The sequence below is a fragment of the Eremothecium gossypii genome, chromosome V (genome assembly GCF_000091025.4).
Source record: "Eremothecium gossypii ATCC 10895 chromosome V, complete sequence".
NCBI classification, from domain to species: domain Eukaryota; kingdom Fungi; phylum Ascomycota; class Saccharomycetes; order Saccharomycetales; family Saccharomycetaceae; genus Eremothecium; species Eremothecium gossypii.
In genome coordinates, this window is record NC_005786.2 from 475,342 (window position 1) to 500,889 (window position 25,548).

Below are 25,548 nucleotides of genomic sequence, written 5' to 3' on the forward strand. Positions count from 1 at the left end.
CGTATATATATACCGGAATCATGTATAACATTAAAATGGTCAGAGCCTTTACCGAAACCCAGTATGTCACCTCGCGTGACCGCGGACGAGCTACTGAAAATATTTGTTTTATAAGCGAGGGGCTGGCGTGATACTTTGGGGCTGATATTGCTGCACACTATAAAACAGTTGTGCTGATCAGGTTTCACTCTTATCCCTCTTCTCTTGGTTTCATTCAGTCAGTATAAGATTATGCAAGCTCTAAACACTACGAAACGGCTAATGTCTACCAAACAATTTCCATTGTTCAAGTCACTACTCTATTCGTCGCACGACCCTGCAGACTGCACGCAAGTGCTCAAAGTTCACAGCTACACCCCGAAGGTGGGAGCCGATGAGTCGATTCTTCTCCGCACGTTGGCGTTCCCAATTAACCCTTCGGACATCAACCAATTGCAGGGGGTGTATCCCTCGGTGCCCGAGAAAACGTTAGACTACTCGACCGAAAAGCCGGCCGCAATTGCGGGCAACGAGGGCGTGTTCGAGGTGATGTCTGTCCCGCAAGGGGAACGCCGGCTGGCTGTTGGCGACTGGGTAATTCCGCTGTACAGCAACACCGGGACGTGGACAAACTACCAGACATGCCGCGATGCTGGCACGCTGGTTAAGGTTAACGGGCTGGACCTGTACACGGCGGCAACAATCGCAGTGAATGGCTGCACTGCGTACCAACTGGTCAACGACTACGTGCAATGGGATCCATCGGGCAACGAGTGGATCGTGCAGAACGCAGGAACGTCAGCGGTGTCCAAGATCGTGACGCAGGTGGCCCAGGCGCGCGGCGTCAAAACCCTCAGTGTGATCCGGGACCGTGAAAACTTTGCAGAAGTAGCCAAGGAGCTGGAAGAGCGCTATGGGGCTACGAAGGTCATCAGCGAAACCCAAAACAACGACAAGGACTTTTCCAAGGACGAATTGCCGGTAATCCTTGGCCCAAACGCGCGCGTCCGCCTCGCGCTGAACTCTGTGGGTGGAAAATCCAGTGGGGCTATCGCGAGAAAGCTAGAGCGGGATGGTACCATGTTGACCTACGGGGGGATGTCCAGGCAGCCTGTGACGGTTCCAACGACGCTCTTAATTTTCAATGGCCTGAAGTCCTTGGGGTACTGGATCACCGAGAATACGAAGAGAAACCCTCAATCTAAGATCGACACCATATCCGCGCTCATGCGCATGTACGGTGATGGACAGCTGCAGCCTCCAGAGGCCGACATAAAGAAGATTGAGTGGGACGTTCAAAAAATGAATGATGAACAGCTGCTTGAGGCGGTTAAAAATGGTATCCAAAGCAACGGTAAGAGTGTAGTAGTGCTCAAGTGGTAAACTAGACTGCCACTCACAGTAAATTTCACTCCTAAATAATTATATTTATATATATTCTTGAATATGATTGGCCATGCTTCATACTGGGATTGCTACGACGTCCTTCGGCCTCGCTATAATATGTAGACGCACGCTCGGTTTACTGGGAGTCGTGAAATGCTTCACGTGCTATTTTTGCACTACTGATATCGAATTTAATTATCTGCCGTTATCTACGACTTCGTGGCCAAGCTGGTTAAGGCGTGCGACTGTTAATCGCAAGATCGTGAGTTCAATCCTCACCGAGGTCGTTTTTGTATCTTTAAGACAACCTAAACATTTAAATAGTGCAGCCGCACTACGTAGTTAAGCTAGGTGAGCCGACCTGTCGGCTATCCCGGTCCATTGAGCGCATTGGGACACTTCCACACCAAATACTCGGGGTACTTCACATTGGTAAGTTTCAACTGTCTGCGCAACTGCGCGTTGCGCTTATAAAGCCAGCATAAATAATTGCGCGCTAGTTTGTTAATATCAGTGATAATCGAAACCCACCCCCTGTATACATACTCTTCATGTAAATCTGCCACTCTGATCTGTTCTCCGACTCCTGCAAGTCCGGCACAAGGCGCACCAGCTCATCATAATACTCTCTGAGGATCTCGCGGCGGCGCTGCTCACTTGTCACATGGTTCTCGCGTTTCTGGGTGCCCGTTAACTTCTCTCTGCTCACGTTAGGTCTCGCCTGGAACACCAGGGATGGAGCAGCAATGCCGTTGTCCAGTATGGCGGGAGCAACCCTTTTCTTGGTCACCTTACCGGTCGCCATGCCAGTCTTCTGCGCACAACGGCCACGTCAAAAGACTTGCTCTTTGTTCTGCAAGAAACGCGCAAGCCTAGGCCGCAGTTACAAGATGTAATGATCTAGGTAGATGTTCGTCTAAGCTGCGGCGTATGCTGGCGCAGTCCATTGATAGTGCAACACAAGCCTAGCGACAGACTACATTTTCACATGGCCACCAAAAGAGATCGAAATGGCCTGGGGTGTACCACCAATTTGCTCGTGGCTGCGTAAGACAAGGATAGTGCAACACATTACGCAAGCTTCACTCCGGTAGTCGCATGTAGGCTTCACTCCGGTAGTCGCATGTAGGAGTAGCTATCATGACCCGCCCAAATTTAAAACGTGCTTACCGGCGATAATGGGTCGCGGCATTTAGGCCGCTCCCAATGCCAGCACTCCCCAATACGCTCACGTGATCGACGTGTGATCGACGTGTGAAGTGTATGTCGTTTTATACGAAATAGCGGCTTGGCCCGGCGGTCACGCGACTGTGGATCTCTTCTGACGTTCGAAACAGGGTCAGCTAATGTTTTGGTCTGGGGCTTTTCCATGTTGGTAAAGGTACAAGGGTTCCTCATTCATGTAGATGTTAGTAGAGCATTTTGACAAGTCGCATAAGCCATCGCCACGGAAGCATGACGCTGAGCAACAAGTACATTGAGATTCCCGGCCCTCCGCCACTGTCGTGGCAGACTATACCAACTGCGACGAGGTACCTGAGCTTTGCATACGTTCTATTCACTGTAGCACTATGGAGCACACGGCGAACAGCTTCTTCGACTGTAGAAGACCCACAGTTAGTTATATGTCCCATTGTGCAACTCGTTCCAAGCCAGATTCTAAAGTTTCCCTATTCCCTGCTACTGTCCAATCTTGTGGACGTTGAACTGTGGAAGTTCGTCGTGGATCTGTTAAACCTAATAATAGGCGGTACGTATATCGAAAGTTACTGGAACAGCCCGCAGGAGATGCTGAAGTACACCCTCATGATAGGAACCGCGACGAATCTTGTGATGTGCTTAGTGACGTTCGTGCTGTCTTTTTTTATCACATCGATCAGGCTAGAGTATCCCTTGGATGGCAACTACACCATGCTAATAGGCTTTGCGATCGTCTACAAGCAACTGCTGCCCGAGACCACCATAATTGAGATCCGGAATGTTCCCTTCATCTCTAAGAATTTCCGTTTTAAGCTCTATCCTATCTTCTTGTTGTGCACGCTGACTCTGTCGCAGGTATTCTGGTACCACAATATTTCAGAATTGATCTCGATATGGACGACCTTTTTTACCTGCTGGCTGTACCTGCGCTTCTACCAGGTTCTCCCCTCTGCAGTTACGGGGAATGTTACCGCAGATCAGGTGGTCGGTGACGCGTCCGACACCTTCCAGCTCTTGTACTTCTTCCCGGACATAATCAAGCCCGTCCTGCGGCCTATTTTCGACAAGAGCTACAATCTTGCTATTGAGAAGTATCGCTGGAGAACGCCTTTTATGCCTAACGACATCGAATTAGGAAACTCCCTCACCGAATCAAGGGTAAAATCTGACATCACTGTTACTGAAGAGCGCAGGAAGCAGTTGGCGCTGCAGGTCCTGGAACAACGTATCAACAGTGATAAAGAGCAACCTCAGTAGTTTATGTCTATTCTAATATTTTTGTTCGTGGTTCCCCGCACGCTACCGGAATGAGTTTACAAGAAAAAACTAAACATTGAAAGTGATATTAGAAATGTATTTACAGAGTCATCTAAATATAGACTTACTGCTGCAACTCTTGCAGCGATATGATGGCAGACTTGGATGGGGCAGAAGGAGCAACAGCAGCAGACTCCTCCATGGCTTCCAGCTGAATCTCCAACGCTGTCTTCTTTGCACGCTTTGAACCGCCGCTTACAGTGCCAAGGGCGCGCAGGCGCTGGATTTCCAAGTACAGAGGATGCTGCTCCTTCACAAGGTAACCGCGCTTGTTCATATCACTGTAGTAGTTGATGTCCTTCTTTTTGGTTGGCCTTGCGGGAAGCGGGATACGGCCGCGCTTTTCCAGGAACCAGTGGGGCGAGAGGTGTGCGCGAAGGCTCAACCTGTTGAAGTACCGCGCCGTGAACCCGCCGCCCGCCGCCTCTATCGCCTTGATGGCTTCCGAGGAGGCCCTTGTGGCCTCGATCTGGATGGGGATGTTGAAGTTCTCCTTGCCGTTGGCCAGGATCTTCACGCCGTCCTTGAACGTGCCGGTGACCAGGCCAAAGTCTTTCATCTTCTTCATATCCAGGACCTCGCCCTCCTCTAGGGGCAGCCGGCCCTTCCTGTGGAACCACATGATGCGCTCCAGATTCAGCGTCCGAAGCTGTAACGAATGCACATTTGTGAAGCCAAGCTTGGGGAAAAGCTTGTAGATGGGTGTCTGACCACCTTCAAACCACGACTTGACGTGCCCACGCGCCTTCTGACCCTTCTGACCTCTCCCTGCCGTCTTACCCTTTCCGCTGGATGGACCGCGGCCGACCCGTTTGTATGTCTTTGTAGAGCCCTCGCTGGGACGCAAACTTCCCAAAAGCGACATGAAGCGAGCGGGCTGCTGGACAGGGCTGGACAGCCCCCGCAGTGAACCTAGTCGCACCGTAAGCAGCGAAAACATGCTCAGAAACTGGCAGTAGCGGGCTTGTTCCCTTGTTACAGGACTCTGAATTGGTACTGGTCTGGCCGAGGTCGCTCATCTCGAAAATTTTTTTGACAGCCACGCCCAGACAGAACGCACAGCTACAGGCAGCAAGCGAAATCTCGCTGCAGGCTCTTGGAACGCGGCGGCGCGGCGGCGCGGGCGGCGCAGGCCCTGGGGTGGGGCGTCCGCGCGGCGTGCACGACAGGCCTGGCTCACGTGACTCGTCGCCGCGTGCGAGCGCAGCTCGCGTCTCCCGCCCCAGGCGTACTTAAACCAGCCCGGCCCGCCCACTGGGATCAGCGACTCAGCCGTCCGGCGCCACCTCTAGAATCCGCGGCGGAGCCGCCAGGAGCCGCCTCGGAAATGCCTGCAGGCATCCTGTGGCTGCTCGGGAAAAGGCCGTTCTATGTAGCTACGGCAGGCCCCCCTGCGCCTGCAGTTGCAGATAGGCCCCAGAGATTGCGGCGGGGGGGGGGGGCCTTCTTCGCACGCAGGCTGCGGAGACGAGAATGGACGAATGGCCTGGCCTGCGGACTGCGCGCCGAAACGCACAGTCTGAAACAAAGCCTGCTTGTGCGGGTCGCTGCAAATGCGTCTCAGCGGCTGCGAGCCCGAGCCTCCGCCGCCGGCGGCTCGACCGGGCTGGGTCATGGGCTGCCGCCATCGCCAGTTAGGGGCACCCGGCTCGTCTGTCAGCGCGCGGCTGGAGACCCACAGCCAAAAAAATCACACCACAATTTCAGCGGGTCGCCGCACATATACCTGTCTCAGCGGCCGGCCGCTGCGGGACCAAATGTGTGCTTGCCTGCGGCAACCCAACAGTCGGCAGGCTCTCCCATGCTGATCTCCTGCGCATGCGGCGGTTTCGTAGTTGATAATGGTGCTCGAGCCAGACGTTGCTTCGTACTGCTGCACCCCTTACTGCAGCTGTGCTTGCGCGCAGTCCCCGAATGCGGCCCCATCACCCGAACGATGAACAACGGAGCGGCATATTAGCCTTCCGGAGCTCTGAAAATTCTCGATAGTATAAGTCCGCCACGTAATGAATTGACACAAAAAAAGGCAACGCCTTTAGGTAACGCCGTGCGGCGGTTCGGCGCCGACAGAGAGGCGCCAGTGCCTAATATCCGGGCTGCGCGTTCCGCTATAGAGCGGCGCCACTAGCGTCCCCAGTATGTAGCGAACTACCGGTGACGACAGACCCAGGACAATATTCGGAGAGAAATCACACCATTATTGTCAAGCCGCAAATCCCTGATCTAGTCGAGCGAGATCGGGCAGCTAGGCGTGGGCCGTATACGGCGTCACAGATACGCGGGGGCTACTGTATAGCAGCACAGTCGAGCGCGCCGACGGGTGCGGGCAGCTGACGGTTCCACTTTTTTGCCCCAGCTATGGGAAGCTCGGGCCCTCGCAAACGAGGTGCAGCGACAGATCGGACACGGCTCGAGGGATGCACGAAAGACCGAAATATTAGGCGGCTGTCGCAGCTTTCCGGTTTATCTCGAGTGGCAGTGGAAAGAATAGGAACTGCGCCCAAAAGAAAATGCCTTCAGTTACTTGAAGCCAGAATGTCACTTTGCATGCTATGCCAATAGAATGAACTGGACAACGCGGGTTCTCATTGTTTGTGGCCCGAACTACGGGGCGCACACGTACATGGGTATAAATCAATATGTATGTATGTACATCTATCACCTCACTGCGACACAATGGTATCTGCTTTACATTGTAGATCTAGGGTAGCCGTATGAAGGACAATGGCTTGTCGTAATTTTGTTCCGGTAGACTTGCTCCACTTGCTCCCCACCGGTCATACCACGCTGCTAGTTGCGTCATTGAGTAATGGTCGCCTCCATTGCTACCACTCATTTGCCGTCTGTTACACAGCGATGCGGTTTACTAGCTACGCTTTTTTTTCGTCCGCCAAGCATTTGGCATGAGGGCCCTTGAAAGAAGGCAGATAGACTGTCCAAAGAGCTATTGTCTTTCGAATCCTGATACTTAATGAAGCAGTCACCAGGCAATATATATGGATATGCCCTGGCATGATTTTTCCCATCCGCTACCTGTATGTTTCCCTCGCACAGTTTTCTGCACACGAGAACAGAGCCTTAGTTGCACTGGGATACTTGCAAGAGGAACACACTCTCGGAGTGGAGCCACAAATAGTGATGTTTCACGAACCCGTTTCCCACCCTCGCTCGGACTACGCTTTCAGCGATTCGGTCAAGCTACTGCCCTGCATGTCGTCCCACACACAAGGGCGTCACTGCCAGTGGTACCACCAGCAGCAGGGACCGCACATGCAGGGCGTATACCACGGACGGTCAATCCGCAGACTCCTGGACCACATTACAGATCTGAAGTACATGCTGCTAGATTCGATGCAGAATGGGATGGACGTCGAAGAGCATTGCTTTGTTCGCGAACAGCTTATGCATCTTATCCAGATTGTGCCCCACGTGCATCTATCGCCGACTCCGAACCGCATGCAGCTGCAGGTTGTCGAGGAGCACAAAGGACTGGAGCGGCTGGCCCCGGCAGTCCAGGTCCAACTACCCTCAATTCGCTCTCTGATCCCGGGCAACGAGGGCACAGAGTCCGTGCCACAGGCCCCAGTTACTCCCGAGGACATCAGCCCCTCTACTTCAGTGACGCACGCGCAACATGCACACGGCGATAATGTACCTAGGGGCGAGGGTTTCCAGTTCCGTGCACATGTCCCTCCACCGCCGTTTTCGGCGGCAATGTCAGCGTCATCTGCCAAGGCTGACACCGCCTCTACGGCGATAGCCACTTCAGCTGCGGTATATGCGGATATCGAACAGCTATCAAGTGCTGACAAGCGTCAAAAAGGCGTCAGAAACCAGTGCCCTGTTTGCGGAAAGGTCTGCCATAGGCCCTCTTCGTTGCGAAACCATATGTACATACACACGGGAAGAAGGCCATTCCTGTGCGAGTGGCCGGGGTGCGAGAAACGCTTTAACGTCAAAAGCAACATGGTTAGGCATTATCGCCTGCACCAGCTACAGCGAGGTAAGGAGGGGCAGGTTTGACTATTTGCATCGTATCCACGCTCGCGTACTTTCGGACTTTCTGTGGCCACTGATGCTTGACTGTTGCAATGCCATGACAATGAAACAGCACCATGCTGTGAACCATTCTTCCCAAGCTGCATGCACAAACGCGTCAAAACAATGTGGATGCCCGCCCGAGAATGCCACTCTTTCGGAAGACTCTGCGCAAATGCTCACGGCAAGCTACGATCTCAAAGCGCGGCTAGCGCTCGAACAATTATCCCCGCTACGCGCGTGCCGCTCTGTAACGATAACCACTTCTGGGCCTTCAAGATACTCGTGTGCGGTGCAGCCCGCCGGACGTCTCAAACGGGAGTCCGCGCCGTAGAAGGTGTATGGAACCTGCTATTGTGTACTTTCCATAAAGCGTATATCAGTCTCCATTTTCACTCTATGCGCCACCGTGTTGCCGTGTTGAGAGGATCGTCGTAGGGATCATGGTTGCCCATAACTTCGATTGCTGCTGCTATTATTGCCTGCAGTTCGTTCAACTCTGCGCAGCATTCTCGGAAGACTGGCACCGATGCGGAAGCGCACGCATATCGTCCGCCGCACCAAACTGCCGATGGGCTTACAGTATAGCGCACTTGCGAAGAATGGCATATCATCTGCAAGACAAGTGGCCCTATATAGTTCTCTTATTGTCTTCCCATACAACGTACTTGACGTTAGCAGCTAAGAACTTATGTATAGCCAATTGGGAAAATCTCTTACAAAGCAAAAGACGGAGAAAACGTGCCTGATGTGCCTTACAATTCCCACCGAAAGCACTGCTCTCATGATATCGATAATTACGGAAGGGTGCTGTTCTATGTGTGGTATTTATGTCAGCTGATGGTGGAAGGCGGAGCGGGAGCGCGGCAACGGATCGGACGCTGCCGACTCGGACTTGATAAAATCGCTGATAGTATCTGGAGTTGGCCGAATATAGATGTTCGACCGGAATAGTAACGAACGATCTTCGTGGCCGCTCCGCGCGTCACTGAGCGCGAGCGGCATACAAGATTACAAACAATGTAGTACAGGAATGCAGGAGGCCGCGCTACATGCAGTTCAGCGCAGCCATCCGAATGGCAAAGAAGGAGAATGCCAGGCTCAGGACGTGCACGGGAACCACTTGAAGTCGCGCTCTTCTGCTGACCAAGAATCTCGCCACCGGAAGAAGTTTCTGCTTTCCACAATGCGGAGTTCCATTTTCAACATCGAAGGGGCGTGTCCGATGACTGCCCGTGACTTGACAGCAGACATCTGACGCGTGTTCTCCAATACCTGCTGGACGATATTTAGAGCCCAATTAATATCCTCGGCAAAATTGCGCTGTTTCTGCAGTAGGGAGCCATAGGCGCTGTGCAGCAGCAGCGCGGAGAAGAGGTCGCCCACGCCTGTGAAGTAGGAGTCGATGAGAGGGACCCTGTAGAAGTTGCATGCAGAGCCGCGGACTGACGCAACGCAATATACATGGTCGGGATCCGCGAACACCGATGGGGACAGCGACGTGACCACAATAATTGGGACGTGGCGATGTATGCTCTTGATTGCACCTTCCAGTTCCTGGAGGCTTGCGATTTTCCTGCCGTGTAGCAACTCCATTTCAAATTGATTCGGCGTGAGTATGTCGACGCTGCCAGATTCTACAAGCTCTCTGTATGCGGGCACCACGTCCTTGTCCACGTAGAGCTGGTCTTCATCGCCCATCACCGGGTCCATCAGCCACAGCAGCCGACTATTCTGCCTTTTGAGCTGCTGGTAATAATAGCCCATTGTGCGTACAGAATGGCTATTCGGTAGGTAACCGGAAAGTATACCGTCATACTGGGAACCGGTTGATGCCAGGCTCAAAACTCCGTTGAAGAGACACTCCAGTTCACTGGAACTGGTAACGGAACCAAACACCTTGTCTATCCCGTACCCCGTGTGGTTAGAGAACTGCACGGAGTTAACACAGTCAACGTCCCAGCCGAGGTATTGAAGAGGGAACGTGGCCGCTTTGTTGCCGACATAACCATGCACTACGTGCGACTGCGTAGCTAGGACACGCGGCATCTCGATACGCAGCTCTTGGACCTGCCGGCACGAGGTGCGCGTGGCCTAGTGTTTATGCTGGAGCTGCGGGCTCCGTGTGGTCACGTGTCTATCACGTGACCACATCAAGCTTTCGGCATTGAGCACGGGCGCCGGGTGCCGAGATGCGGGGCTACCTGCAGTCACCTCGATCGGGGACGAGATGCAGCATTCAGTGTCCCGTTCCACATCACCAGATGCTCGTCATTCCACTTGATGTGAATGGGACGATTCATACGCAGAACACATTGTCTCCGGCGCTCTATCTTCGCGGCTGCGCGAATTTGCAGATCCGCGTACGATCAAGAGGGAAGGTCCGGCGAGTACCTACGAAGTACGGACAAAGCCCTTCGCCCGAGTAAGCCAGCCATTGTCTGGCAGATATATATGTGAAACGTTTGCACGCATGGCTACCGTGAAAATGCGCTATGGCCAGCGGCAGGCAACATGTCGATCCAGCTGGCCATATCCTTCTGCGTAGCAATCTAGCTCAGAAAAATGCCGTCATGCTGCAGATGTGGTATGCACATCTGCGTCACTTTAGGCCGTATAGAACCGAGAATCATGCCTCTACATACCGCTGGCTGCCTATACTCTTTGCCGTGAGATGCGTCCGCATCGACTCTCGCCATCCTTCTTTTACCAGCGTTGTGGCGCAGTGGAAGCGCGCAGGGCTCATAACCCTGATGTCCCTGGATCGAAACCAGGCAACGCTACTTTTTTCCCTGCTGCGTAGAGCCATGACCGCGTGATGACATAGCTACGGAGGCACCGCGGGAATTGGGTTTAGCGCGGGTGCTGCTCGGGACGGTATAATGCCGTCTGGCATTGCACAAGCACTAGACGCGAATGGAAAGCACCTCTCCCCTTGTACTTAGAATTTCGCACCGCAATGAGCGACAGCATACAGGAGTTCTTGAATGTGCAGCTGATCCAAAACTGCCAGTTGGCGACCGTGACGGACCTGGCGGATAAATTTGGTCTGGACGCGGGCGCAGCAAAGAGCGCGCTCCTGGCATATCACTCTGCCACCAAGAATAAAGAGGTACATCGGCTTATTGTATGCGTGTACAGCACAGGAACAATTCGGGTGGTCTGCGATGATGATGATGTGCCCAGGGAAGACCTGGCTGATGTGTTCCTGTACGGTTTGAGCCCATCAAGCAGCTTGGCCATCTCCGCGAACGTGCGCAGTAACCCCACGCTGAGGAACCCGTATACGCTGGTGGCAGTGCCTGATGATGAGGCTGCGGCCGAGCCACCGCAACGATCACGGACACAGGCTGCGGATGCAGGGCCGCGCCCCAACCTGCGCGGGAACCAGACATACCCTGCCGCAGCCAAACCTTCCCCTTCCAAGGCAGGGACGGCACAGGCCAAAGCGGGTAAGTTCGATAGTGGATTACGTTCTACAGCCATCATTGCACGCATGCGCGAAGACAGGGAGAAGAAGGAGCGCGAGAGACAGGAGGAGCTCAAGAAACGCCGCCAGAAGAGTACAATTGTTACAGAGGAAAAGAAACTGCAGATCGCCAAGTTAGCGCAGCTGTTTGACGGCGACTCCGACAGCGGTGACGAGGAAATGGATGGCCGCGACGAAGAGACGGTGCTTGCCCCCCTGCCACCCGTTTCCGCGCCCGATGTTGCTGCACCAGCTGCTGCGCCAGATCAAACCCTCGATCTAGAGGCGCTGCTGGACACCACCGCGGATGAATCGCTGCTATCGATACATCCAGATCAGAATTCCCCCACGCGAGGATCGCAAGATCATGCGAGTACATTGACGTCGCTCGACGCACAGCCACAGAGCACTACAGATGAGGACGGCTACCTCGTTACCACTAAGATCCTGCCATCAGCACCGCCGGCGGCGTTGCCTTCAGGCGCCAAGAGACCCGCGCAACGCGCCGGAGGTCCTCCCTCAAAGAGCGCGAAGACAGCGCCTGCTTCAAAGAAGGTCCAATCCTCTTTGATGAACTTCTTCAAGAAGAAATAGCACACAGGCATTCGCATCCGATCCATAGTGGCATACCAGCGGGTATCAGCTGCAACCAAGATACGGCGTCAGCATTAGACATCACGTGATGTTACCCGGTTATCGTGAACAATGATATCATAACTTTCAAGCTGGCTGGGTAGCATTGTAAAGGGGGCTTTCCAAACATTTCACATACCGCAACCGACGTTATAGAGGCCTGTATCCAGCGGATAAATAAGTATCAATAAGCTCCAACAAGTTTAAATAATCATGAGTGAGTTGTGTCCGGTCTATGCTCCATTTTTTGGCGCTATTGGTTGTGCTGCGGCGATAGTGTTCACGTCTTTCGGTGCTGCGTATGGTACTGCTAAATCCGGTGTGAGCATTTGCGCGACATGTGTTCTAAGGCCAGATTTGCTATTCAAAAACATCGTGCCAGTGATTATGGCGGGTATCATTGCAATCTACGGGTTGGTGGTGTCTGTTTTGGTGTGTTACTCTTTGGGTCAGAAACAAGCATTGTACACTGGTTTCATACAGCTTGGTGCCGGGTTGTCCGTCGGGCTCAGTGGGCTTGCTGCGGGGTTTGCTATCGGAATTGTGGGTGATGCGGGTGTGCGTGGAAATGCGCAGCAGCCTCGTCTATTTGTGGGTATGATTTTGATTTTGATTTTTGCTGAAGTCTTGGGTTTGTACGGCTTGATCGTGGCTTTGTTGTTGAACTCCAGAGCGACTCAAGATGTCACCTGTTAGACTGGCTCACTAGCGTGCCAAAATAGTTTACAAATTTGGAGGTACTTTGCAGCTGGAAATTCTTGTGCAATACACCAAAGGCTTCTGTTGTCATTCATTGTATGTACTGAGTTAGAAAGCATATTCCGCGTTCCATGTTAGGTAATTTACCGCCGCATTTATATAGTAGTCGTTGATTCCTAATACGCTACGAAAATTCCAAAGTTGCGTGGCCTACCTATGGTGATACATATCTAGTCCGAAGGACTAGGCCGCTCACATAAATTGGTGACAGAGCTTGAGACTAAGCTTTGTCCTGATCGCGTTTATGAGATTTAGAGGGTCTTTTGGTAGTGTGTCGACCTTTACAAGAAGTTCTTTGTACATGGCAGTCGTTATTTCATCGGGACGGTCATGGAACTGTTCTAGTGCCTTTATAACCCGAAGGACATCCTGTTCTTTGAACATCTTGCTTTCATCCTGCAAGAATAGAGGGTATAGAAAGCGCCCAATTAGTAGTATCAGATACTGAGGAGGTAAATAAGTGAATTCTATCAGTGATAGCAGTAGCTCCAGCGCTTCAGCCCACCTGCCGTCTTCAGTGGCCCGGAAAAAATTGAAGAGTACAGCGTAAGGTGAAAGTGACTGTTTCATAGCAGGGGTGACCATTACCTCTACAAGCTCTTTTGGTATTGCGGATTCGTATTCGCCTGTAACAATTGAGTTCACCACTTCATCCTCCAAAGGTGCACCTTGCAGAATAGATGCCTCGAATATCATCCAAGAATAGTGTTTAACCCATTCAAATTCACCAGCCTTACTGAAGTTAGAAATCGCTTCGATGATGTTGTTCAAATACAAAGCCTCCTGACCCAGAACCCGGTAGATAGTCCTTGCAATCTGCGGTAACTTCCACTTCGCGCATATTGTCAACATCCATTCGATATCATCATTTGTCTGAAAAGGATAATGAGGTAGCAACTCCGCAATCATCATGCGCTTTGCTGCATCGCTGTAGTTAGGCGTCAAATATATGATCCCTATGGCGACTGCCCACAGGTTCTTATCCTCATAGGTCACGATACTTAAGGCGAATTGGTTCAACAGGTAACTGGCCATAGTATTACCAAGACCAAACATCTCATCTCCGGTATTGCTGACTTCCAGCCCGCCATCATCTAATAAATCATTCTCAAGGAGGCCTTTTGCTTCGCAGATTGCCGCAGTGAAAGCTGCGGTACAGCTATCCAGCGAATCGAGAACTGGAAGAATAGAGTAGATCTTTCCTGTAATTATGGACACACATGCTTGTTCCCATGGACTGGTGACATCCAGGGGATGTTCTTTTAATACCAACTGTAGGTATTCCTCTGAAAGTTGCAGTGATGGAATATAATATAACATGAGGCCACAGTAGCATTCGTACCAAGTCTTCGAATAGTAAATTATCTTCGACTTATTACCACACATGATTAGGAGACAATCTTCAAGTGATGAGGCAAGCTCAATTGATATCTTATGCTCGGATTGGCTCCAATTTAAATGTAGCTGAAGAACTAGATCTTTCCACTCACGATATACTGGCTCCAATTCTCGCGGATAGCCTTGTAATAAATTTACCATGTCCTGTACCATGGTGTGTGTGGCCGAGCATTTGTCTGCCAGGTATGACAAAAGTTCGGATTTCTCAATAGCAGCTACCGCCTGATCGAAAAGTCCACGAATGATCAATTGGCATAGCAGACGCCAAAAATAAGGGTTCTCTAAAATTGGCGTTTGCTTGCCGTCGCCAAGCACCTTCGCAATCACTGCCTCGCTAGGCTCACCATCCGTGCGATTTACCCAGCTTATAAGCGAATCGATAAACTTAGCTCTCGAATTCTCCTCTTCTGAATCCAATGTGAATTGCACCGTCTTTAAACAGTTCAGAATGCTTAGACACTCTTCGAGGTCTACCAACCTTTGCTGCCGGCCGCTGTACTTGAGCGATTCAATAAAAAGTTCCAATTCCGACACGATGGCCTCCAATGCCAAGTTGACCGTCTGATTATGCTCCAAAGTGGAGGTGTGGTTGATCAGCCCAATTGTGGGTACAGCAAACTGCTTATCTGCACCGAGACTCTTGTAAACCTCAAATAGTTTTGCCGCATATTGTGAAAATTCCTTCGAGTTGTCCACGTATGGTACTTGCACACCATACAGGGTCCCGGTTCGTGACCCGCCGTTGAAAGCAAAGCTACGAGACAGCACTGGTGCAAACTTAAAGCGCAATTTCTCCAGATCGGGCTGCTGCGTGGATGGAAACGACACCATTGGCGCGTTACTTACCGGATCAAAGGAGAACTGCAGTTCTCCTTCTGCGCCCATGTCCTCATCTTCGACAAAGTCCATACCATCAATATCCAACAGCATTTCGTTCGCCATCTTCGACATAGCTGACCAAATAACCAAACTTACGGAAACTCCTACACCCACATAGCGCTTCTGTTGTCTGGTGCATCTTTTTTCACATCGAAGAATGTTCACCAGATGTCGAGTAGAATAAGTCACGTGACACAGATAAGAGACGGATTATACGTAGAGAATACGTACCAGTGCTGCGAGCGGGAGCCTATGGATCCACCCCGTGCTTTTATAGCGTCACCAAGTGCCATGTGCTTCAATATGTACCACACCAGTATTCTTTTTACATGGAAAATTTTAGTACTACGCCATGCGATGAGTTCCAGAACACATAGTTTAAGAGCAAGGTAGGGCGCTGTTTGACGACGCGATGGCTCTGGATTCCGCAGAAGCTATCAGCAAGTATCTTCGCTCTAAATCTATAACGACCGATGAGCTCTGTGATGTGTGCCAAGATCTTGAAGCAGGCCGGTACTCGGTCTTCTTCCCCAGCGCCCACATCTTCGTGCTCGAACTGATCATCGACCGTTGGAATGACCCTAAGCACGAATCGTACAGGACGAACTGGCGGGTGTGGGATTTATTTAACAGGATGTGGCAGCGGGTTGAGCAGGAAGATCATAAGAAGCGGCTGTCCAAACGGCTGCGCTTCAGCGTTGTGCTGCTGCAAGGTATTGAGAGCGTTAAGCAGGACTACGACAGCTTTTCGAAAGCTGTGCTAGAGACTATGCAGCTCATAAATAGCACATCTGCCATCCATTGCAGCGTTGAGACGGCTATGAAGCTGCTCGGAGAGACGGTAAACTTGTTAAATCGATGCGATGGGACGGACGCCAGCGGCCGGCGTGCGATGTTAAATGAATTGCTAACGCTATCGAATATTGAGAGCGTGGCAGACGTCGGGTCTAAGATAGCAACATTGTACTCGGGCCATTTACTTTCCCCCACGTTGACGTACATGCAACTTTATGGCGGACCCGACAGCAATGATGCGGGAAGTAACATTCTCCGTAAGTTAATGTCGAAGTTTTTATATGGCCCTAGCGTAATACCATTGCGGCATATTGAGAAATTCCTAAGCGACTACGAGCTTCCAAAAGAACAAGTACAAGTTTTCTTTCGAACCACCATACAGTTTTTGTCCAGCAGCGACTTTGCTACGCTTGAAAGTATCTTCAAAATTTTATTGAAGATAGCACCTGAAATGTCAGCCGCTATGCTGCACGATCTTTCTTTGGAGAAGAAGACTATGTCCCAAGAATTCCTTGAGAATATGTTTAATGAAGCCTTTTCCCAAGAAAACTGGGCGCTAGTGGCAAATGTGCTTATATTAGACGTCGATGTTGGAATCAAAAATGCGCAGAAGATACTAAACGTCTTAAGCCAGGGAAAAATAAATGGCCATCTCATTAATATGTGGAAAGCTTTGATTGATTGTCATGTAATAGCTCGTGAATTCCCCCAGTTCTTAGAAAAATGGAAAAGTCACTGCTCTCAGAGTAGCTGTAAAGTGCTTTTAGAAAATGAACAGTACTATGCGGTGGTTGCAGGAAATATACCGCTTCTATCGGTTTCTCAAATTAGAGATTTGCTGGAAGAACTTCTGGACCAGGTCTCCAAAGATTCATCTGAAGAGGCTATTAATGTAGCTACTATAATTGTGCTTGGCCTCAGGAAGCTCCCATACAATTTACTCCAAGAGTTTAAGCTATCTCTATTGAAATTCTTCGAACTGCATCATATCCGCACTACGGCTTTCTGGGACCTGAAACATCATATACTCGAACTATATGATGATGTTGCATCAGCAGAACTTCTATCGGGCAAAGACATCCCTGCCATGCTCGTAGAGCTTGAAACTGCACCCATGAATCTTTACTTCACTATCTTCAAGATTCGCGAATTGATTGAGTTCGAGATGGATTCGGTTATCGAAAACTTCATACGCCGCTTGGAGATTTTATCAAACCAACGATACATTCTTCTTCAATTATTCAGTAGGTGGAGTACAATTGTGGATTTAACTTTCAATCAATCTCAAATGGAGCACCTACTAGAAATTTCATTAAAACCGGACAATATCGAGATATACAATGAGATATTGAAGTACGATGATTTTTTCGAAGAAACCAACATTATCCACACACTAGTTAGATTACTGGGGGCTAAAATAGAACATGCTACATGCAGATCCCTATTGTGCCAGTTTCCTGTCCAGTGTATTGGTAAAAATGTCAGGGTTGACGTTATCAATCGAATTTTGGCTCAAGAGCAATTGCATTCTGATGAACCGCACTTGGTTGAGCACCTCCTCAAGAATCCGACGTTCAAATCAGCAATAGAGACCGATTGCAAAGCTCTGGCGAAAGTCATTTCGCAGGAATCTGACTACTATGCACTCGATAATCCTCTGTTTACTACTGTATGGGGTAATCATTTGAACAATATGAAATCTGAGCAATGTCAGACGTTTATTTCAGAACTGATAGAGTCGATATCAAATGGCTTGACAGAGCAATTTGAGTTCGCTACTTACAAACTCGCTTTTTACATTGTTACCAGTACCCCGCATAAATTTGACAAGGTCAAAGAAGTGGCCCAGACCTACGTGCGTAACGTGATGGATATCCTAAAGCAGCAACAAAACATATTGGATAATGTTAAATTGTCCTCCTGGCTTATGGGTTCTCTTTATCGAGTTTTTTGCCAATTTGAGTTGTCGCAGCCAATTGATTTTCTCCGCAGTTTTCTTCTCAGTGTGTCTCAGCAAATGAAGGCATGCAATGACCATCAGCTTTTAGAAACTAGATTCCAACTACACTGCTTGTGCTACGAAGATAATTTAGAAGGACTTTTAGCATGCTACGTGTTACTTCGAGAGATCGGCGTGCAGAAAAACAGATTGTTGCCCGCAGTGAGTTCTGCTGTTAAACTGAAGTCTGTTTCTGATCACACATCTTTTAATCGCGCATTTTTCTCCATTATCAGCTCGTTCTCAGAATTGAGCGTTGTTCAAGCAGAAGGAGTCTTGGAGCTATATGGTGTGTTTGTCCCACTTTTATCCAAAGAGAACACTATTGGGACTAGATTGTTTGTGCGTTCTGTGCTAGAGTTCCATACATATTCTGAGAGGATATTGGCTCAGAAAAAGGCACTCCTGAAAGTTTTGGTACTTTACAAAGATACATTAGTATCCAAGCCTTGGCTTTTTACACAATATGCCGTTGAATCGTTGTTCCCCTTATGCACGAAGTTGAATATCTCTATTTGCCATTCGGATTACCCCGGGCAAGATGAGGTTTTCGTGTCTTCGACTCAGTTATTATCCTCAGTCTTGTTATTCCACAGGTATAAGTTGTCGAACCGTCACCATCTGGTTACGAGCACACTATGCTGCTATATGGGACTTCTAGCAGAAAGTGAGAGATACAGGCTCTCTGTTCTCTCGGCCAAGTCCTTTTCAAGATTAGTGATCAACTTCTGTGAGCCATCACACAGTCCAAATAACAGCAATAAAGATTCTTTAAATTCGCGGGTCACTGTTGCAAAGCGCTCTCTCAGGAAATATTTGCCAATAATCCTCCTGAACTACGTGAATAAAGTCATATCTCATAATTTCAAGGAAACCATCAGAAAAGAGATTACTCCATGCATATTCTCCGTCTTTGATGTCCTCTCCAGAAGTGAACTAGCTGTTATCACCTCAAGTTTGGACAATCCAGGAAGAGTTTACTTTAAGAATCTCTATGCGGAGTACCAAAAGCTAGGAAGATGGCATGAAGAGTAAAACCTGTTCATGGCGGACGCATGTTTTATATACACTAAGGCGAAATATAGAAACGAGAGGACCTAAGTAGTTAGTTATCCAGTAATATATTTAAGTTACAATTGCTTGGATCTCAGTTTTCTTATAACACGCATAATTAAATTCCACAACCGTTCCGCAGATTGTTCATCAAATGTGTTTATGGATCCATAAAGTTCTGTCCGTTTTGTCCGTTGAAACCTCAAAAAGTCCTTCTTGGTGATGATACCAACTAGGAACCCCGCATCCTCCACTATAACAACTTTACAACCTAACTTGTGGAACATCTGGTATAAGAGAGATAAAGATAGTGACTTGTCGACGGTGAACGGCGTATAGTTCACCAGGTCACTGAATTGAATTAGGTTTTCATCATCGGGCAAAAATTTCTTGGTAAAATCTACGACTGTATTACGGGCAGTATTGTCATTCGTATACATGCCCAACTGCGACCTTATGTGCTGTAAGGTTACGTAGCCAATGCATCGTTTCTCCTGTTCATTCTCGTCATCATTTCGGATTATCGGGAACCCTTTATATGAGTTGCCTACCTCTTCCAACAATGACTCTAAATCAGATAAATGCATGCTCTCTTTGATAGTTACCACGTCTGTCGTACTGATGTCAGCAGCACAATACTCATCTAGGAAGTCTCGATGCTCCTGGGGACATTCCATGAATGGAAATCCATTTACCATAATCATCTTTTCGGCTATACCACCCTCCTTACTGAACGAGGAGTATACAATGCGTGTGATCGCGACAACAATCATGGTTGGAATAATGTATATGAAAGCACCAGTCAATTCAAACATAATAACAACCACCGTAAGGGTCATATTGGTAATTCCACTTAAGGCAGCAGCCGCTCCAAGGAAGGCATATGTGCCTGGCGTTATCACATGAGGGCCTGTGATGAAATTTTCAACTAACACGCTGATTGACCTGCCAAAAGTGGCCCCTACAGCCATCGATGGTACAAATATTCCGGCTGGAACGCGAGCCCCATATGACACAACAACACCGAGCGCACGGACAACGGTCGCAAACATCAAAGAACAGTACAATGTCAAGAAACTCAAAAAACTGAATTTTCCGTCCAGTTGGCATAGCCTGTGCTCAAAGTTCATACCACTCTTCTCCTCCACACATTCATGGAATAAGAGACTCATGCTTTCTGTCATGTCTAGTTTTAAAAACTCATTAAAGTAAGACAAACACGTAGTGGCAAGGGCCAATACAAAGACTTCTCTTAGCGGCCATTTGGATAGATAATTCCTCCTAAATGTAACAAACCAAATGTTTAAGTTACCGATGTAATGGCCATATAACCCCCCAAAAATTCCTAGAAGAATGAAAATAGGGATTTCTTCAACATGCCAATCCCGATCATACTTCACCTCAAATAGAACAATCTTGCCATTCCGGAATGGGTCCAAGTACTGCAACGTCGAGACAGCGGAAAGCGCAACGTAAAAGGACTTCCAAAGGGTGGACAGATTGAAATGGGGCGAAGAAGACATCTCCTCGAGCCCAAATAGCACTCCACCAATGGGCGCTCCAAAGGCCACCGCAACCCCAGCTGCGCTGGAAGCAACTAAGTACTCGGCTTGTTCGGCGTACTTGAGTGTGTTCCGCAAGAGGAACTGTACAATCAAAAACCCACAGCATGTAGCGTAGTGTACCGAAGGGCCTTCCTTTCCCACGCTGAGGCCAGACGATATAGCTAGAGGCAAAGCCACCGACTTGACCGCCAACGTCGTCAGACTGAAGAACTCCTTCTTGTACTGGAAGCCAGACACATGGACTTTGATCTCCGAAATTCCAGAGCCAGTGGCCATGGGGGCTAGGCACTTGACCATCAACGCGCTAAGCATGGCGAACGCGACCGAGAGCGTAATGAACGTAAAATACGCTAACACAGAGTTGCTCCACGGAACCCATAGCCGTTCCTCCACACACTGCGCGCCCTCTATGACCAAGAACTTTCGCGTGTCCTCAGCTATTCTCTGGCAGCAGAACGACTTGTTGAGCAGCCAGTTCCTGGCACAGTAGCCTGTCTTCCAGTTCACCAACGTCTCCGTGAGCACCTGAATGAACCCCGCTATGCACCCGACGGTCACTCCAATCGCGGTGAGCGTGAAGAAAGCCTGTCCCCGGTGCCACACCTCCTCCAGGTAGCGCCTCCATCGTCCGCTGTACCCCACGTCCCGCGCGCCTGAGTTTCGTTGTGACTTCTCCTCCAGGATCCAGTCTATCGTTGTAAACTGATCGAAGTTTCGTACTTCTGCCTGGTGCTCGGCCTCTTGCCGGGGGCCTACCGGCTGGTATGACATCTCCCTGGTTTATTGTCGTTATTGGCTTTCGCTTAACATCATCAAATGTGAATTCCCGCGCTTTGCGTCCAATACAAACAAGACCCTAAAACAACACCCATACACCCCACAAGCGCGCCTGCCGCGCGTCTTCTTTGCGTCAAACAAAGTGGAGGGGCAAACTCTTCTCTTGGCACACTGTCAGACTCCAATTGAGCGGGTTAGGGCTTCTGTGTGTTTGTGTTGTTTTCCGCCTGGTTCCAGTTACGCCTGAAAGTTTCAAAGTGCGGCCTTCGTATAGAGCGATAGTTGAAGCAGCGCGGTCGTTTCTTTTTGCTGAAAATTTTTCGCGCGTTGAGCTCATCGCATCGGTCCGTTCTTTATAAGAGCTGGCAACTAACTACGAGACGTTTGATAGTTCTTTCAGAAGGCCATTCAAGCGAGCTTCTATTTAACGTGCAAGGAACTTGAACAGCCAATAATGTCTTCTACTCCAAACCCAAAAGCTTTCCCCTTGGCCGATGCCGCTTTGACGCAGCAAATTCTAGACGTGGTGCAACAGGCATCGAACATGCGTCAGTTGAAGAAGGGTGCCAACGAGGCGACCAAGACTCTGAACCGTGGTATCTCTGAGTTCATCATAATGGCGGCGGACTGTGAGCCAATTGAAATTTTGTTGCACTTGCCTCTACTGTGCGAGGACAAGAACGTGCCATATGTGTTCGTGCCCTCCCGGGTGGCGCTAGGCAGAGCGTGCGGTGTGTCGCGTCCTGTGATTGCTGCGTCGATTACCACGAACGATGCCTCTGCTATCAAGAGCCAGATCTACGCGGTGAAGGACAAGATCGAGACGTTGTTGATCTGATTGTGCTTATATAGTTACATAGTGCGTTATAGGGTAAGATCAAGCTCCGGTGGAGAGAACGTGCGCTGCAGCGGCGGCGGGCTGGGCGGGCCGCTCACGAAGATGCGTATGCAGGGGGGCCCGGCGAGGGGTTGCGGGACGGACTTGCTAGGCTCGGGGACTACGCGCTGCCGGCGGAACGAAAAGACGTCGCCTGAGACGCCTGACAGTGACTGGGTTGCAGCTGGGTTAGGCACTGAGTACCTGCACGCTCGGAGGTTGTGCGAGCTCTCGATAGGCTGCGCGTTGGGCGTTACTTTCCCGTTTGAAATAATGCGAACGCTACCGTCCTCCAGGTACAGCGCAAACAAAGGTGTGCAGGCAGGCGGCAGCTCCGTTATATGCTCCGAGAGGGATGTTGGTATAGATACAAGTTTCAAAATGGTCTGCTTAATTTCAAAACGACAGATATCGGTACCTCGTTCAATGCTGGCAGGTGAGAACTGGAAGAGAGTCACACAACCGCTGGCGTCACAAACAGCGGCAAAAGTAACAGTCGAATGCCATAATTCTTTCCGATCTTCGAAACAAACGTCTCCCTGTGCGTTGTATGCAGCGGCATTTAAGTTGAAGAGTCTGCTCCAAGGAACACTCGTCGATGCCACGTGCGTTATCGTATTGTGCTCGATAGAGGGATAACCTGCTGCATCCGTACTACGCATTATGTTGGCGCCGTTTAGCCCATCTTTATGGAGTCGAAAGACTGTAATGCCTTTATGTGCGTCAAACAAGAAAATGTTATCTTCGTGGATCACCGTCCCCATAGTGAGCGAGCCGCTTAATTGAACACACCTGTTTCCACACTCACACAGTGTGAGTTCTCCATTTTCTTCCTGTAGGAAGTATACTGCCAGCCTTTCCCCCGATGCCACAATCATATTCCCATAAACTTTTATATCTGTAACGATCCACTTGACCTCTTTTCGGTCTTCAGCGAATAAACTACTACCATCAACTGCGAAAAGACGAACGTATTGGTTTGTAGCCGTATAGGTAGTTGCAATACATAACTGTTTGCTGTTGTTCAAATCGCTATCCGACATTGGTGCAAAGAATGAATACAGATTAATGACACACTCCTTTGGATCCAGCTCGCATTCTGCCAATTTCCTACGAGAACCAAAATCGTATAAGACCAGCTTCTCTTGGATATTCGCCTCGCCTGTTTCCGCACAGATGATGGCTTTGGTGCTTCCGATGCAAGTGGTAACCTTCGTGAATACTGTACCGTCTTCTATGTGTGTATGCATTTTCGATTTCCGCATAACTTTCATTTCCCACAGTTTGGAATCAGTCGCGAGCATATAGACAGTATTCTCGTCTTTTTGAAGGACAGTATCACAACGATGGGGTAGCTTTGTTCTTAATATTTGCCCATCGCGGTACTGGTACAGATAGTCCTTATCATGATATAAAACAGCCCGTCCATAGCTATTAACACAGAATTTCGGCGGAGATGCGATTGTTATCGATGTCCGATTGCAAGGGCGGCACTGCATCTCAGCTAAAGTAAAATTGTAGAGTTGCGTCTTGGTCAGAACGAAGACTCCATCTTTTGAAGAGTGAATTGAACAAATAACTTCAGGAATAGTAGCCAATAGGTAAACCTTTGAAACGGTGCAAACGTTTTCGATGAGCGCGTCTTGAAGTTCAAAGACAGTGATTATACCATCCGTAGCTGCCACAATGTGCATCTGATTACCATCCTCAAAGCTAGAAAGTAATGTGCGTTCATTCAGACCACAAGAGGTAGGAAATTCAAAAGCAGGCTCAATGCTCTCCCCCAAATGGTGACAGACTAACTTCCCATCCGCTCGTAGTATGAGATACTTTGTGGGAACACCAGATGGGTTTTGAACCAACGTGCAAAATAGAATATCTTGAAACAAGTCTAACCGTGGCTTCAGGCTCTCACCCTCTCGAGGATAGGCGATGTCGCTTGCTGACACACTAGCTGAAGTGGTGCTGGATAACCAAAAATCTTCCATGGACCGCCACGTATCAGGTGCGACTGCAACCGGTAGCGTCAATGACCTGAGGCCGTCTACGGAAAGTTCGTCATAAGCTGTTCCAATGAAACCTTTGTTGTCATACTGCGTATATGAACCGCATGTCAGCGTCTCAATAGAGAAGATGCCGTCGTCTAGCATGGGAAGCAACTGTAAGATACACAGATCGTGCACGATATCAGAAGCGGATACATGCCTAATACTGAGTTCTGTACCAGAGCTGAAATCCTTTGACACAAGCTTCCTACCGGTTGAGTATAAGTATCTTTCAGACCCCAGATACCAGCAGCCATTGAAGGTGTCAGACCGGGTGCCATAGTGCAATTTATTCCAGCGCAAAGTCTTGTCCGCATTCGCATCCACCGTTGCCTTGTAAGCGGCGCCGTATCCTGTACACACCCGCAGAACGAGCGTTTCTGCATTACCCCGTGGTGCTGGTCCCCGTGGCCAAGGTTCAACGTACAGAGCCGCACCCCGCACCACAGATCTCTTGATAAAGGGAGGGTTCGGAAACTTGCGCACCCCGAGCGTGTCCTTCGCTACCACCCAGGTGTAGTGATACGCAACGAAGACGTACGTCGCGCTACTACCCCCCCCTGCCGAGAATATGGGCGCGTGCTTTATGTCGTCGGAGATATGCAGTACGTCGCGTCTGGCTCCGGCTCCGCAGCTGACCGAGTCTACTCGCTCCACGTAATAGCCACGCCCGTGGGAGAGCCGCTTTACGGAGAACACCCGCGAACCCTCGAACTGGAAGTCCAGGATGGGGTCGGCCAGCGCAAACACCGCCAGCGGAAGCGCCGACGCCCGGTAGGGCCCCCACAGATACCTGCTGTGCCTCGAGTCCACATAGTAGCGCTCCGCATCGCCGGCTATCCTAATGCCTCGGCTGTATGCGTGAACAGGCATTGCAACATCACCCGCGGGCCCCTCATCGCCATACTGGTAGACCCAATTATCACGCACCACCAGAACAGCGCCCTCCGAAACGCAGGATTTCTGCACTGGCGTCTCGCAAGAAGCAATCCGCCTTCGCCTGAGGCCTTTCCCCGTAGCTTGCAGAACCCATAGCGACCGTTCGCAAACTACGATAAAAGTGTTGCTTGCAGATGATCCATTGTTGTATACATCCAGAACCCGCTCTTCCCTCCCGCTAAGGAGTCCCTGACAAACAGAGTAGTCAAGCACATCCGGTGACGCAAGTTGAACCAGCATCGGCTGCTGAAGTCTAATACTGTAATTAACCCTGCTGCAGCTTCTCAAGAACGGGCGACTGACTGCCAATCTCGAGCGGTATCCATGACATCCAAACACCTCACCTATTGGACAAGTCTTTATGTAATCGGGTTATTGTAGCTGCAGGAATGGCGGATTAGAATCACCGAATGAAACGATGCCGTTTTAATTAGTTTACT

At 49.8% G+C, this 25,548-nt stretch overlaps 13 protein-coding genes and 2 non-coding genes across 15 annotated transcripts; 9 read left to right on the top strand and 6 right to left on the bottom strand.

The window, feature by feature from the left end:
- Positions 1-231: 231 nt before the first annotated feature.
- On the top strand, positions 232-1,362 carry ETR1 (enoyl-[acyl-carrier-protein] reductase; the record flags this gene model as incomplete). The annotated part of the gene is made up of 1 exon (NM_210134.2): positions 232-1,362. One exon carries the CDS (start codon positions 232-234, stop codon positions 1,360-1,362), a length of 1,131 nt encoding a protein of 376 aa, NP_984780.2.
- A 216-nt stretch (positions 1,363-1,578) lies between these two features.
- Positions 1,579-1,652, top strand: AGOS_t0106. Its single transcript has one exon. It is a non-coding gene; the product is annotated as a tRNA-Asn (tRNA).
- An 81-nt stretch (positions 1,653-1,733) lies between these two features.
- Positions 1,734-2,170, bottom strand: INO4 (Ino4p; the record flags this gene model as incomplete). The annotated part of the gene is made up of 2 exons (NM_210135.1): positions 1,734-1,861; positions 1,912-2,170. The coding sequence occupies 2 exons, from the start codon at positions 2,168-2,170 to the stop codon at positions 1,734-1,736; spliced, it is 387 nt and encodes a 128-aa protein (NP_984781.1).
- A 650-nt stretch (positions 2,171-2,820) lies between these two features.
- AGOS_AEL079W (uncharacterized protein) lies at positions 2,821-3,822 on the top strand (the record flags this gene model as incomplete). The annotated part of the gene is made up of 1 exon (NM_210136.1): positions 2,821-3,822. The coding sequence occupies one exon, from the start codon at positions 2,821-2,823 to the stop codon at positions 3,820-3,822; it is 1,002 nt and encodes a 333-aa protein (NP_984782.1).
- A 124-nt stretch (positions 3,823-3,946) lies between these two features.
- On the bottom strand, positions 3,947-4,822 carry MRPL10 (mitochondrial 54S ribosomal protein uL15m; the record flags this gene model as incomplete). Its single annotated transcript, NM_210137.1, has 1 exon — positions 3,947-4,822. The coding sequence occupies one exon, from the start codon at positions 4,820-4,822 to the stop codon at positions 3,947-3,949; it is 876 nt and encodes a 291-aa protein (NP_984783.1).
- Positions 4,823-6,894: 2,072 nt separating this feature from the next.
- On the top strand, positions 6,895-7,905 carry AGOS_AEL077W (C2H2-type zinc finger protein; the record flags this gene model as incomplete). The annotated part of the gene is made up of 1 exon (NM_210138.1): positions 6,895-7,905. One exon carries the CDS (start codon positions 6,895-6,897, stop codon positions 7,903-7,905), a length of 1,011 nt encoding a protein of 336 aa, NP_984784.1.
- A 1,116-nt stretch (positions 7,906-9,021) lies between these two features.
- On the bottom strand, positions 9,022-9,969 carry BUD16 (putative pyridoxal kinase BUD16; the record flags this gene model as incomplete). The annotated part of the gene is made up of 1 exon (NM_210139.1): positions 9,022-9,969. The coding sequence occupies one exon, from the start codon at positions 9,967-9,969 to the stop codon at positions 9,022-9,024; it is 948 nt and encodes a 315-aa protein (NP_984785.1).
- A 662-nt stretch (positions 9,970-10,631) lies between these two features.
- Positions 10,632-10,703, top strand: AGOS_t0107. The gene has a single exon. It is a non-coding gene; the product is annotated as a tRNA-Met (tRNA).
- Positions 10,704-10,879: 176 nt separating this feature from the next.
- Positions 10,880-11,983, top strand: POL32 (DNA polymerase delta subunit POL32; the record flags this gene model as incomplete). Its single annotated transcript, NM_210140.1, has 1 exon — positions 10,880-11,983. The coding sequence occupies one exon, from the start codon at positions 10,880-10,882 to the stop codon at positions 11,981-11,983; it is 1,104 nt and encodes a 367-aa protein (NP_984786.1).
- A 252-nt stretch (positions 11,984-12,235) lies between these two features.
- Positions 12,236-12,718, top strand: VMA3 (H(+)-transporting V0 sector ATPase subunit c; the record flags this gene model as incomplete). Its single annotated transcript, NM_210141.1, has 1 exon — positions 12,236-12,718. The coding sequence occupies one exon, from the start codon at positions 12,236-12,238 to the stop codon at positions 12,716-12,718; it is 483 nt and encodes a 160-aa protein (NP_984787.1).
- A 255-nt stretch (positions 12,719-12,973) lies between these two features.
- On the bottom strand, positions 12,974-15,130 carry NUP85 (Nup85p; the record flags this gene model as incomplete). Its single annotated transcript, NM_210142.2, has 1 exon — positions 12,974-15,130. The coding sequence occupies one exon, from the start codon at positions 15,128-15,130 to the stop codon at positions 12,974-12,976; it is 2,157 nt and encodes a 718-aa protein (NP_984788.2).
- Positions 15,131-15,470: 340 nt separating this feature from the next.
- Positions 15,471-18,887, top strand: URB2 (ribosome biogenesis protein URB2; the record flags this gene model as incomplete). The annotated part of the gene is made up of 1 exon (NM_210143.2): positions 15,471-18,887. The coding sequence occupies one exon, from the start codon at positions 15,471-15,473 to the stop codon at positions 18,885-18,887; it is 3,417 nt and encodes a 1,138-aa protein (NP_984789.1).
- Positions 18,888-18,982: 95 nt separating this feature from the next.
- Positions 18,983-21,241, bottom strand: GEF1 (Gef1p; the record flags this gene model as incomplete). Its single annotated transcript, NM_210144.2, has 1 exon — positions 18,983-21,241. One exon carries the CDS (start codon positions 21,239-21,241, stop codon positions 18,983-18,985), a length of 2,259 nt encoding a protein of 752 aa, NP_984790.2.
- Positions 21,242-21,701: 460 nt separating this feature from the next.
- SNU13 (RNA binding protein SNU13) lies at positions 21,702-22,085 on the top strand (the record flags this gene model as incomplete). Its single annotated transcript, NM_210145.1, has 1 exon — positions 21,702-22,085. One exon carries the CDS (start codon positions 21,702-21,704, stop codon positions 22,083-22,085), a length of 384 nt encoding a protein of 127 aa, NP_984791.1.
- Positions 22,086-22,111: 26 nt separating this feature from the next.
- On the bottom strand, positions 22,112-25,348 carry AGOS_AEL069CA (AEL069C-Ap; the record flags this gene model as incomplete). The annotated part of the gene is made up of 1 exon (NM_001355320.1): positions 22,112-25,348. The coding sequence occupies one exon, from the start codon at positions 25,346-25,348 to the stop codon at positions 22,112-22,114; it is 3,237 nt and encodes a 1,078-aa protein (NP_001342266.1).
- Between the last annotated feature and the right edge of the window lie 200 nt (positions 25,349-25,548).